Below are 12,625 nucleotides of genomic sequence, written 5' to 3' on the forward strand. Positions count from 1 at the left end.
TATTAATTTAGCAAGGCTTTTTTGATGATAGATTGTGAAACCGAAGTTGTCTTGATGCAGAATGTTGCATATGTGGCAGAATGGTAGTTCTTGGGAACATTTAATTCAAGTCGGAACAGTGTATCGTACTTTTAAGTAAAATCTGTTCCTTCTCCTAGTTATAACTTGACAAAATGGTCATATTAGAAGGCTTGAACACACCATCCCTGATTTGCATTTGGGAGAATGTAGAACTTATCAGATGATTCGTCAAACATTTAGTGTCTGAAATCAAACGTAAGGCCTCATTAGCGTAAAAAAGACGTTGTCAGATTCAGGAAGGACGTGAAATCATGTAAAATAGTTAACTTATAAATTTGATTTCGAATGGTGACCTTCACGTCCAAAAAACTTCAAGGACAAGTTAAGCGCGAAAGTTGTTACACGTCATTTTAAGTTTCCACGATGTTGTTCTCCCTAGTTTTTCTTTCTCTGTGCTTTTGTTTCTGTGAAGGTATGATTACCAAGTTCGTTCAGTTCTAACTGGTTTAGCCAAATCAAATCGCATATTGCTTCGAGATGTAGATGTCATAACCTTATATCATGATAAATTTGCCCAGTCAAGAAAAGGTTATAGATTACCCCAGGTAAGCTATTGTGGTTCATGGATATTTTTTCAGCTTAAATGTGTTGGTGGGAGTGGTTTCAAACAACCCCAGTATTACCCCAAGGTTGTCCAGTGTTATAATCGTGGATTCGATGGTCGTGATGTCCAATGGGAATGCAAAGCTGAACTAGATAAGAGTGTCTCCTTTGGGGCCGTGAACGTTAACTGTGAAGGCTATGACTACCCAGAGGACGAGTATATTGTTTATGGCTCGTGCGCTGTAAGTATTTCAATGCTTCTGTCATCATATGAAATGTACTCTCACCTACTTTATCTAACTACAGGCTCGGGAAAACATTTTCTCAGCGCAAAATAACGCTTATTTCAGTTTTTGGTTTGTTAAATGGCTTCAAGACATTCACAGTAATCGTTCAAGATTCTGCTACACAGTCCTATTCTATAAGATGCATAGTTGAAGTGTTAGCGGCGAGACTCTAATTTATGGACGAGCCAATCAAAGTCGTTCTAGAGATTTCTAGGTTACAGCGCCAACTTCAGTGCTTAATGCTAACGTACGATCGGTTCACAGTGAATTTTCTACAAAACGTGATAATTGAGCGGATATAAAAAGTAAAACAGTGAGACTATAACTTGTGGACGAATCAATCAGGTATAAGATAATAGGTCTGGGATTTTAACACAAAAGCCTTTTATCCATTTGGCTAAATAAATTTTTGGCATTATAGCTGATGTCATTTCGTGATGGAAACTTTATATAATTCCTAACTAAGGCAAATTACGACAATTATTGCGAACTGGATAATAAAAGCATTAGTAACATTGGCTGCAGCCAGGTACTACAATACGGATGTTTGGAGAGCGTACAGACTACTATATAGGCTTGGTTATGTTCATCGTGTCGTTATCCACAAATAGTATTTTGTGCACTCAACAACTGGAGTGCACATAAACAATATTGAAGCTATGTGGTCGAGACTGAAAAAGTTTTCGAGACTTTATCATGGCTCCAAAGGCCGACTATTCTGTAGCAATATGGATGATTTTCTCTACTGCATGCATTACGACTTTAGAACCTCTGAACCTCTTTCTAACCTTGACAAGTTTTTGAACCACGTATAGAAGTGTATCCACTATATTTCATTGGTTTCATATGATATATTTTTACTCTTTACTGACTGTGTGCTGATTGGCTAATATTTGTCAAGGTGACTTAAGATCCGTTCAAAGGTCGTCCATAAATTAGAGTCTCGCCGTGTTAGCTTGTCCTTCGATTGAGTGTGTATTGATACTCATTTCTACAAAATGTGTGATAAAGTGAATCCAAACTTGTATGTTGCTCTCACCAGGTTTCGGTTCCATTTGTGTGATATGTAGATTAATATTCAGATAACTTAGATTGCAATCGGTATGGGAGTCAGTGGTTATGTAAGCCATAAATTTCATTTGCTTATTTATTAGGTGGTCATTTAGATGGATAACGTTAACTTTTTTAAAATTATTTTTGAAAATATAACACAGTTTGTCGAGTTTGGTACATGTTCAATGTTCGACTTCCTTGTATTGATACGACGCTCCGATTATTAGTAGGATTAGTCAATGAAAACTCAACCGAATTACATTTCTTATCAGTTACTGGTTTAGATGACTTAACTTGCTCAATCTGAAAAGTTTATGGATTACCTAAGTTAAGCTGTAATGTTTCGTGTATATTTAGCAATGATATGTCAGGGGGGAATGGGTTAGACTGTTTGATATTTGCTTATCTTCAGTGCATTCAAGTAAGTTGGGGAACTCATCTAAATAATCGACTACCATATGAACATGCATGGTAAATCATCAGTTGGGGTTAGTTTAGATTAAAGAGAGTTAAGGTTTATTTAGTCTGTTAAGTCTTTTGGAGATTTAAGATGTGAAATCTGTCTTCAAATGGTAAGAATCACTTCGCTTCTCAGAATCTTAGCTACTTAATCTAAATCTACTTGGTATTATATAAATGGTGTTATTTACGCTTTTACCCTCATAAATTATATTTTAGAATTACATTGAGTGATTCACTAAATGGACTAGTTCTACTTTTGTACTTTTGACCACATTAGTTTATTGTATTAATTCGGAATGAGATAATTTATTTGAATGCATCCACATGGCTATCAGGAAGACAGTGTTTATGTGTAAATTTATGGTAAGAATCAGTCATATGTTCTATTAACCATCATAGTTTAATCCCCCGAAAGCCGTGATACGGGCGAAAGTAAGGAGAGTCAGCTTTATCTTGAAATGCTCTCAAGTGGCCACATGCATACAACCACTGCCAAAGAAGTCCTACTCACTGCCTTCGCGCACCACGGGTGTTGTTTACTAAATTGAGAGGACGATAAGCGAATGTTCGGCGCTTTAACTGGGTTGGCGGATATTGAGGATCCACCTAGGGGAGTTGGGAAACACTGATTTCAAACCAGTGGCACACATGAGTTCCAGGGTCCTGAGGGAACGAATGGCATACGGACCAATTATTAGTCATCGGCTACAATGGGACTGAATTTCCTTACGTTGTTCAACTGCCTTGTGGATTAGACCTTTAGGTGAAAGGCTCAGGGTTTGGCCCCCTAAGAAAACCATGTGGTTCGGTTTGGGCACGCGGGCAGTATCTCAGCTCTCACACAAATCGACTAATTTATGTAGTGCATATCTATTTGATGCCTCCTTTTACCTATGTTTTTGTATTTGAATAAAAAATAATAAATTAACCATCATGCTCCGTATTTGCGACGCCTTGAACAGATAAACTACATCTTTGTTATAAGAGTTATGGAGAACAAAATGGCCTCATCAGAAACCATCTATTTCGTATTAAAATCCTTTGCAAATAAAGTTCAACTATATATACCCAAATTTAAGTCTTTCTAATTTCTTTTAAAAGCTGGAATACGAATTAAATGTACGAGGTTCTACTCGGGAGAAAATAAATCACAGGTATGTATCATTAATAAGTTTAGAATTGATAATTTCAAACAAATCGAACATTGTTGGGATGTTAGTGATAAAATACTGACGTATTTGTGATATTACAATAAGTAGAAATTAAAATTTGTGACGTTTCGTAATGCAATATATGCCTCTTCTTCAGAGTAAATAAATACATATGTAAATTGGATAGGAGCATAATTTTAAATAGTGCAAAGCAGTAATTCGTTAGAAAGAGATCCCTTGGCTGAAACTTGTTTCTAATGTTCATATAGGAATTGTATGTTCTTCATATTACCAATTTCACGTTGTATACACCCATTAACACATGTCATAGTATACACGGTTATGTCACAGAATAACCTGATCTAAAAATGATATAGCATAGACGTAATCAAGTATATTTTGATTAAATCAAGTATTCTGTCTTGTTGCTCTACACCATTTAAAGTTGTCTCCATTTAATCTGGTTATTTACTTATTTACTCTGAAAAAGTGGCTTATACTAAGTCATGAAATATCTGAAATTCGAATCCCTATTTATTGTCTTCACAAACTGTTATATCCCAATACGAATAATGAATGGTAACTTCTGGGATCCATTTATGGGCCAATACTATGCGTATAATTGTTCAATAACTAAACTATTCATATTCCTCTTATTATAAGCTTTATTTTGACTTATGAACTGTTATTTACGACTTACCATTCTTAAATTATGCCCTGTCTATCAATTACTATCTCCCTTATTCACAGCCACATTTTGGTTAAATCTTGTACAAATGTTGTTTTCTATTTTATGGTACGATGTGGTCCGCCTGGTTGGTAATATAAATACAGTATATTTGAAACATATGATTCATATCGCAGAGGCTGAAATTAGTGCTCTGGACTTAACTGGCTGGGCTAGGCAGAGAGCAGGAACGATAAGGACTCTAGGTTGCTCGCAAGTGTTTTATGCGTCACTGGTCCGATCGATAATTCACTGTCCTCTAAATGGTGATATCATTACGTTATACATTAACAGGGCACACAGGCCAAAAGTTATAACACAAACGTATCATTATTTTATGTTGTAAAGGTAAATTATGGTATATCTATTTTCCACTAACGGTGTGTTTGCTTTTTTGTACTGTTTATCAATAAAATCAGTAGCCAGTATTATGAATAAGCATTTACCAGATATCACCATTGATTCAACTTGGAATAATTCAGTCCTTTTATTAGAAACTGATGTCTACTTGACTTTTATTTACAATGACTTTTTAAGACCGTTTGACACTACCATTCCTAACCTTCTCATCTTGTAAATTTCATATTTTACTGTTCTAATGTAACATGTGTAAGCGTTCATCGTAGGTTTTACTTTAATTATAACTGTTTCCTCTGATCAAATTAAGTGAAACAGGGTGCAAACCTGTGATCTTAGCAGTCTAAAAGCGAGTGCTATAACCATTGTTCCAACCATGCTACGTTGGTTTAAAGGTATTGGTAAAACACTTATTTTTAGTTCATCATGACTTAAGTTCGCTACGTTAACGTCTTTTATTTTGAATAATTGAATATGCTCTGTTCATGTACACGTTAAATGATCTATTAAATAAATCCACAGGGGCCACGGTACAAACTGTTTTGGTGAGACATGTTCAAAACTCAGAGGATATGAAATATTAAGGACTGTTTATGTCATTAACATACTTAAAAATAAAACGGTTCTTCTCAAATAGGTTAAGCACAAAGGTCAGCACAAAGCCAAGGTGTTGATCAATTTAGTGTGCTAATGAAATCACTAAACATATGAAGTTTCTTTTTCTTTCCTATCACTGATTTCAATGTTCAAATGATGGCTATTGAACTGAATTTGCGAAAATCATTTGTACACATTATTCTAGCGAAATCTGAAACGATGAGGCTATCAAAAATTGTGCCCTCTGAAGACATTTTATTATGCTTAGAGAAATGGAAACGAATATGCTGCAAGTTTATTATCAGAGATGGAGAGTATTTTGTTAGGTATATGAATAATGTGCCTTAAATATTATGCAACAACGCCTTTATGACCACGGTTCGCGTATTTATTGGACATACCATTACTAAATCAGTCTGAACAGTTATCATTTTCCTGCGTTACACTAGTGTCTTTTTCCAATTATTGTTTTACAGCTAATTAGGTGTTGTTATTATTCATCTTCAATTGTTTTTTTAATCTTCGTTCTACTATGCATTGTGATCTAAAATGTTAGTTTGAAGTCACTAATTTCTGGTCTGAGCCATGTTGGTAGATGCAGACTTGTTGGTTGGGGTCCGCGTGACTATCATAACCAATAGTTGGAGACTCTGGGTGACATAGCTCAGAATCGATCACAATGGCGTCGGTGTATACACTCTTTGTCTTCACTTAATCCGTGATATTAAAATTACTTTATTCCATTCTTCCTACGTACTAATTTTTCTCCTTGTAATATGTCCCTGTATGCAGTCTTTCTTTTATAGATTAGTACGATTGAAGTATCTACTTCTATGAATTTGGAGTTCATCTTGTTGTGCTATTGAGGTGTGATACCTTGAACCGATGCATAAATATGCCTGGTCCTACGTTGTAGCTGACTGATTGTTCACTATATATATTCGGAAAATTGATCGCTCGTGAAGTAGTTTACTATATATATAGTAAACCGTTGTCTTTTTTCTAACACTTAAATAAATAAATAGATTGAGTGTTATCAGTTTCTGCAATTATTTAGACATACTAAGTGATAACGGGAAGATATGAGCCTTCAAGTTATTAGAATTAAATTTATTTATTTTAACACATAGATATTGGTACAAGGAGGCACCAAATACATATACGCCACACAAATCTCATTCGATATGTGTTAGGGCTGTGATACTACCCGGGTGCCCAAACCAAATCAGGTGGTTTTCTTAGGGGGTCACTCCCCGAGCCTTCGACCTAAAGGTCTGACCCACAAGGCAGTGAAGCATCGTAATGAGATGCACTCCCATGGAAGCGAGTGACCAACAATAGGTTCATACGCCATTTGTTCCTGCAGTATACTGGAGCCCATGTGCACCATTGGTTTGGGATCCGGTTAAAGCGCCGGACATTCGCTTTCCGTCCTCTCATTTTCGTAAACAACACCCGTGGTGCAAGAAGGCAGTGAGTAGGACTTCCCTGGCAGAGGCTATATACGCGTGGCCATGTGAGAGCATTTGGAGAAGGGGAGCGGACTCTCGACCGTACCAGGGCATTTGAGAATTAGAATTAAAACTGATTACTGAATACTAGTAAGTAGTATAGTGTGGTATATAAAAATAACTTGGGAATGAAGCGAATACATAAACACACTTTCACACACCCAAGGCAGTCATAATACTTATGCTTACACTTATTTCCTCTCATTATACATTTAAGGTTTTCTTTGTTTATCTATTTTAGAACATTTGAAAAGGTGTATACACATGCACAAAATAACTCTGGCTACTTCATAATTATTGGATTGATTGTATTAGCTGCCATAATATGGTATTTTTGTATTAGGTAATGAATTGTTAATTCTTTTTAATATTGATGGTTTAATAACCCAATTTGTGTGTTTATTCTTGTAAAATATTGTATTGTGATTATAGTTATTAAACGATATAGATTTGACTTGATAAATTGAACATGGTCTGGCGAAACTTCATAGTCTGTTAAAATGAAGACACGATATCAGTTCATAAATTCATCAAATGTTGAATTAAATAGTGTTAGTGGATACATAATTCCTGGTTGGAGTCAACGAGGTCATCTTGTTTACTGGTTTAAAACGTCGAACGACTTGACTCAGAATCGATCTGAATAGCTCCACTCCTGAGTTTTACAGTTACCAGATATATTATATTCCGTGAATCAACTCCTTGAATCATATCGTCAATGCCTAGAATTTCACTACAAATACTACTCCTACTTCTGCCATTTTAGTATTCATCTTGTGTGACAACTTGAACTGATGCAGGTCCATATATGTTACAGGTCCTACCCTTGACTGATTTATTCCTTAAGTATATTGATATATCTATTTCTACTTGTGCTTGAACCCTCTATGTAATGTTTGCTGACGTATGGCAAAGAGTATTCTTGTGTTTGTGTGTTCTCCAAAATGATTCTTATCTCAGTAACGAAAATAATACTACTGTTTTGTTATACAATTATCTGAGTATACTACACTTCCTATATGCTTGTCCAAACCAGCTACTTCGGTGAAAATAACCATGGATGAATAGGATTATTTTATTGTCTAACCAAATTAAGAATGTATGTTCAAATAATTCTTAAATATGTACCTTTTTATTATAATTTTTATTATTTCGACCCAGCTATTCTTATTGGTTAGTAGTCGTAGACACTACTCCACTCGACATAAAATGAATGTCCAACGCCTTAACTGGATTGGTGGACATGGAGAGCCCACCTAGGGGAATTGATAAAACCTGAATCCCAACCAATGATGCACATGGGCTCCAGTATCCTGAGTGTAAAAATGGAGTATGAACCCATTGTTAGTCACCGGCTTCCATGGGACTTCATCTGTTAAAACTGTTCCATTGCCTTATGGATTAGGTGAAAGGCTTGGAGTGTGGCCCCCTAGGAAAACCACCTGGCTCTGTTTGGGCTCACAAGTCGATGATAACTAGTCATTGTTATTGTGTAGCACATGCGTATTTGGTGCCCCATTGTACCAATGTTTATGTGTTCAAATAAATAAATAAATGATTACATTATATAATATGAATGACAATGAAAGTTCGGATACATTGAGTTATATTGTCAATAAAGATTTATTCTAGTCATACTGTTTCTTCTTTTCTGTTTTCACTGTACATGATATCATTAGACCTTCTACATTTCCATGCGAGTATATCCCACCAACTGGATTCGATTTTTCACAATCACAACAACGACCACCACCTCCGCCATATGATGAGGCGATTTTCGATGGTAAGTTCCATTATGAATTAAATTAGTTAGTTTGTTGGTTAGTTCATTTCGTCAACTTTTATTGTTATTTTCCTGGGATAAACATATAGAGCTGGTAATATTAATAAATTACAAAATACGTATTAGTTATTTTGCTCAGTTTTATAAGTCTTTGGCATCAACCCATTAGCGTTGAAAGTTGTCATCCGTTATGATAGTGCCTAATAAAATCTTAGCACAAATTCAGAGAGTTTTTTGTTGGTGTTTGTCAGCTTAGGCGACTGGCGTGGTAGATGAGATTTTGGTCTAACAACTAAATGACGATTTTACTGTGTATTAGATCACTACTTTACGGTTGCTAAATGTGGTATTTAAAAATAGAGGATATTCATAGCTTACTATTGTTTCATCATAGATATCTTTGAAGCATTGCTTGTATATTTTGGGATCACAAAATTAAAAACTCTGAGGTTAAACAGAATATTGGTTAAGGATAGTAAATCCGTTGATGAGTTAGTGAACATTTATCAACTGAAATGGTTAGGATCTGTATAACATGTGCCCATCCACCAATTACATCGACGCGCTATAATGGTTCGTTGAGGACTGTTGAAAGGAAATGAATAGTGACCAAACTAAGATATAACTTGAAGTCCAGTGATTACTGAACTGACCCATGTAGGCAGGTGGTGACAGTTCAAGTTGGCATAACCCATTAGCGCAGAATGATAAAGTTATCGGGCCAAAAAAAAGAAAATTAGAGATAGTAACAGTGTTAGTGGTAATAAGAAACATTAAGCATCGAATATACGATTCAGGGAGAAAATATAAATTAGTAAAATAAAAACACAAAAAACAGTTTTGAAGAATTCGGAGGACGACAAAGTGTGGATGCACATGCACCATTGCAAACGATTTTGAGCCGTGCCATTCAAAGTCTTTAACCATGGCTTACGATAATCACACTGATCATAACCAGGTGGTCTACATCTGTTGACATGGATAAGTCTGATTGTCGATGACTTCATAGACCGATAACATGTTTTGGTTTTGGCTCCTCTAGCTTTCTTCCAGCCGACCTCTACAACAAATAACATAGCCCCATCGAGATAAGCAGTGGTTGGGCATACGTAGTACATGTTCCAACCACCTCAGTTGATGAAGATTTACTAACTCATCAATCAATTTGCCATCCTTATATTGTTCACAATTCGTCACTCAGATATTGCTTACTCTGTGGTTCTAAGTTGCACCAACAAGGCTTGAAGCCACATATGGTAGAGTAGAGTACCAGTAACTTATGAATATCATCTGTTCTTATTTACCATCTTCTGCACCAATGAAGTAAACGGAACGAACTGCTGTGCAGTAAATTCGTCTTTTGTCGCTTATACCACGAGTGACGCTAGTTGACTCAAGATCAAGGTAGCTGAACGCCACCTCCAGACCAAGGAATACAAATATAGTCTGACGTCATGGAGTATGTCTTTTCTAGGAGCTGCCGGAGGATTTTTATTCTGTCTATATATTCACAGCCTCACTGACAGCCGTATTTGTATCCGTTTTCTTGATAAGGTTGAGTAGTTGTATACAGTTATCTATCTCTGCTGCCTTTTCCATCTTCTCTGCTTTCGCTACTCATTACTGCTCGCGATCACTACGTAGGCTCTCGAGTAACCTACGTTGAAGCCATCTCTGCTCCTCATCGTGTTCAGAGCCAGACAGTGTGAGTTTCCTATGATCTGTCAATTCTGTGATTTCCGCTAAATCCACTGATATTTCTTAACCTTTTGGTTTAAGTTAGTAGTAGATATTACTGCTGTCTCCATAGATTTTTGGATACCACACCAAGCCAAATCGAACAGGTACGAACGTGTGTCCCTATCTTTTCGAGAGTTTACTGTCCTATAGCACATATTCCACTATCTACTGGAATCCAGTCTAGCAAAACCTGTTCTGTTTTTATCGGTAAATGCTATACCTACACCATCAAGTTCACACTAAGCAGCAGTTAGGCCTCCAGATACTCGGAAGGTAAATTGTGCCGGTTCTTTATATTGACATAGTGAGGCCAAATGAATGAGCGTTCTTCGATCCTGTATGAACGTTTCTCCAACACGGCATACATAGATGGCACAAGGTTCTACGATCTTGGCTTAAGAAGCATGTTTTCCTATTCAACAGGGTCCAGACGTCAAAATCTACAACATGTAGTTTAGATCTTGGTTTCAGGAGACTAGGTGTAGGATTTCGTGAACCCCAGTCATTAGCATCGGTGACAGGTGGTGATAAAGATATGAGAGAAACGTCAGTCGTGCGAATGGGATAATTACTAAGAGATGAGGGAAGGATTTGATCGTGGACAGGATGGTCTCGAGTGGTGTTAGGCATGAAGGCCGTTGTCATTCCATATCTCCCCACAGCGTGGACGGATGAAGTTCTTGAGTGACCCGAAAAAGGGGTTGAATTATTGATGGTCTTAGCAAGCCGATGGCGTGACCACAGAGCCCAAGAGACAACTGCATGAAAATGGCCGCGCACGGCTCCTTCTATAGGAAGTTTCTGGGGTGTTAGATTCACTGTTTGTGAAATCCGAATAGCTGCAGATGCTGGTTGTCTGAGAGGACCACCTTACTGCTGTCACATCCCTCTGCAGTCAGCAGTATGTCTTCACCCTCGGACCTTAAATTCTGTAAATTTGCACTGTAATATTATCCCAGTATTTTCGGTTGGTTACTTTTCTGCTCGTTATTCAGTCGTTCATACAAGTTACGATTTTCACTTGAGAACTTCGGAAAATGTATTGTGAGACTCGTCATTGATGTATGAGTATAGAATTATGTGATTTCATGAAAGACTTTGTTCATTATAAAGGTGTTTTTCTTGTCTCGCTTTTCATGACAGTGGGTATTTTTCTAATCTTCCTTCTTATTGCTCATCTTACTACCTTAATGTTTCTGGATGAGGTGACTTAAAGTATGAGAGCTGGAAGTCATAGGCATTTGCCCGTCCTATCATGTCTTGTCTATGACTGACCTATATTTGCTATCAAGTGTGGTTGTTGAAAGTTTTAGTATATAAACATACTGAACACACTTTTTCATTGTATCGTGGATTAATTTTCTTCTTTCGTCAGATCATGAAGATAATTCTACAAGACGACGTCAAGCTCCATCAGCCCCTCCAGAATACGGTTGGACATCGAATGTTATGGGTTCATCACAATCACGTTCTCGATGGAATTGGAATAAATCAAACGACCAGTCCAGTTCATGGTTATCTAATGGGTTGGCTGCAGGTGCTGGATTTCTTGGAGGTTATTTTATGGGATCTAGATCAAATACCAATCCTGGTAGTAGTTTCAGTGGTTGTTCACGAACTACTCCAATTTATACTGAAGAAGAATCATTTATTCGAAGTGGAAATAGTTTTTCAGATTCACATTATAGTTCTTCAAATACACAATTTACACATGATCGTCGTTCACGAACTCTTTCATCGGAAACTCATATATCATCGGGTAATATACTAATGCTGTTTTTATTGTTTATATATATACGTGTGTGGAGTAGTTTATTGGTTCATTTGTGTACCTATTCAATTTTTGTGTATTTTTTCTGCTCTTTTAGGTTTTGGCGGCACATCGCGTAGATAATTTTCTAACTATAGATGATCAACCACATTTACATTTATCAATTATCATTCATCGTCATCAAGATGTTCCTACAGTATTCTTCTTTGAATTAATTTGGATTTAGTTGTGTTCATTCATTATTTTCTTCTATTTTTTATTATTTCGATAATCATTCACTTGTGTTCGGTAGGGGTTTTCCCTCTCCAGATTTGAACTAATCACTTTGTTATCATTAAATTGACTTTTGTTCTGTTTATTTGTATGCAGAATGTGTATAATATTTTAAGTGGAAATTGATATGTCTTGTCGATTGAACGCTATATTCGTTTTCCTAAGCTATTCTGGTAACCCGTAAGCTAGAACTACACAGCGACTTGAACACCAGAGAGAAGACGCAAATTATGGAAGAAATACTTTACTCCAAGATTCGTTCTTGTACAAAAAACATAAGTATTTATAG

The 12,625-nt window shown here is 36.5% G+C and overlaps 1 protein-coding gene across 2 annotated transcripts; it reads left to right on the forward strand.

Moving 5' to 3' along the window:
* The first annotated feature begins 393 nt into the window (after nt 1-393).
* On the forward strand, nt 394-12,402 carry TMEM66 (Store-operated calcium entry-associated regulatory factor). 2 transcript variants are annotated; one of them, XM_051217212.1, is made up of 8 exons: nt 394-493; nt 532-626; nt 660-866; nt 3,528-3,580; nt 7,011-7,112; nt 8,449-8,552; nt 11,668-12,051; nt 12,161-12,402. In XM_051217212.1, the coding sequence occupies exons 1-8, from the start codon at nt 445-447 to the stop codon at nt 12,184-12,186; spliced, it is 1,020 nt and encodes a 339-aa protein (XP_051065861.1). In that variant the 5' UTR covers nt 394-444; the 3' UTR covers nt 12,187-12,402. The 2 variants fall into 2 exon arrangements, with proteins under 2 accessions (XP_051065861.1, XP_051065862.1); XM_051217213.1 differs by lacking the exon at nt 3,528-3,580 and having other exon boundaries at nt 407-493.
* Nucleotides 12,403-12,625: the final 223 nt, after the last annotated feature.

This window comes from Schistosoma haematobium, chromosome 6 (assembly GCF_000699445.3).
Source record: "Schistosoma haematobium chromosome 6, whole genome shotgun sequence".
NCBI classification, from domain to species: Eukaryota; Metazoa; Platyhelminthes; class Trematoda; order Strigeidida; family Schistosomatidae; genus Schistosoma; species Schistosoma haematobium.

What these genes read in the sequence shown, in the direction of transcription:
- TMEM66 (XM_051217212.1), top strand. Translation starts at nt 445, where the DNA reads ATGTTGTTCTCCCTAGTTTTTCTTTCTCTGTGCTTTTGTTTCTGTGAA. An exon ending in ATATGGTATTTTTGTATTAG is followed by an intron (nt 7,113 to 8,448) that starts GTAATGAATTGT and finishes TGATATCATTAG; the next exon opens with ACCTTCTACATTTCCATGCG. An exon ending in GGAAACTCATATATCATCGG is followed by an intron (nt 12,052 to 12,160) that starts GTAATATACTAA and finishes CTGCTCTTTTAG; the next exon opens with GTTTTGGCGGCACATCGCGT.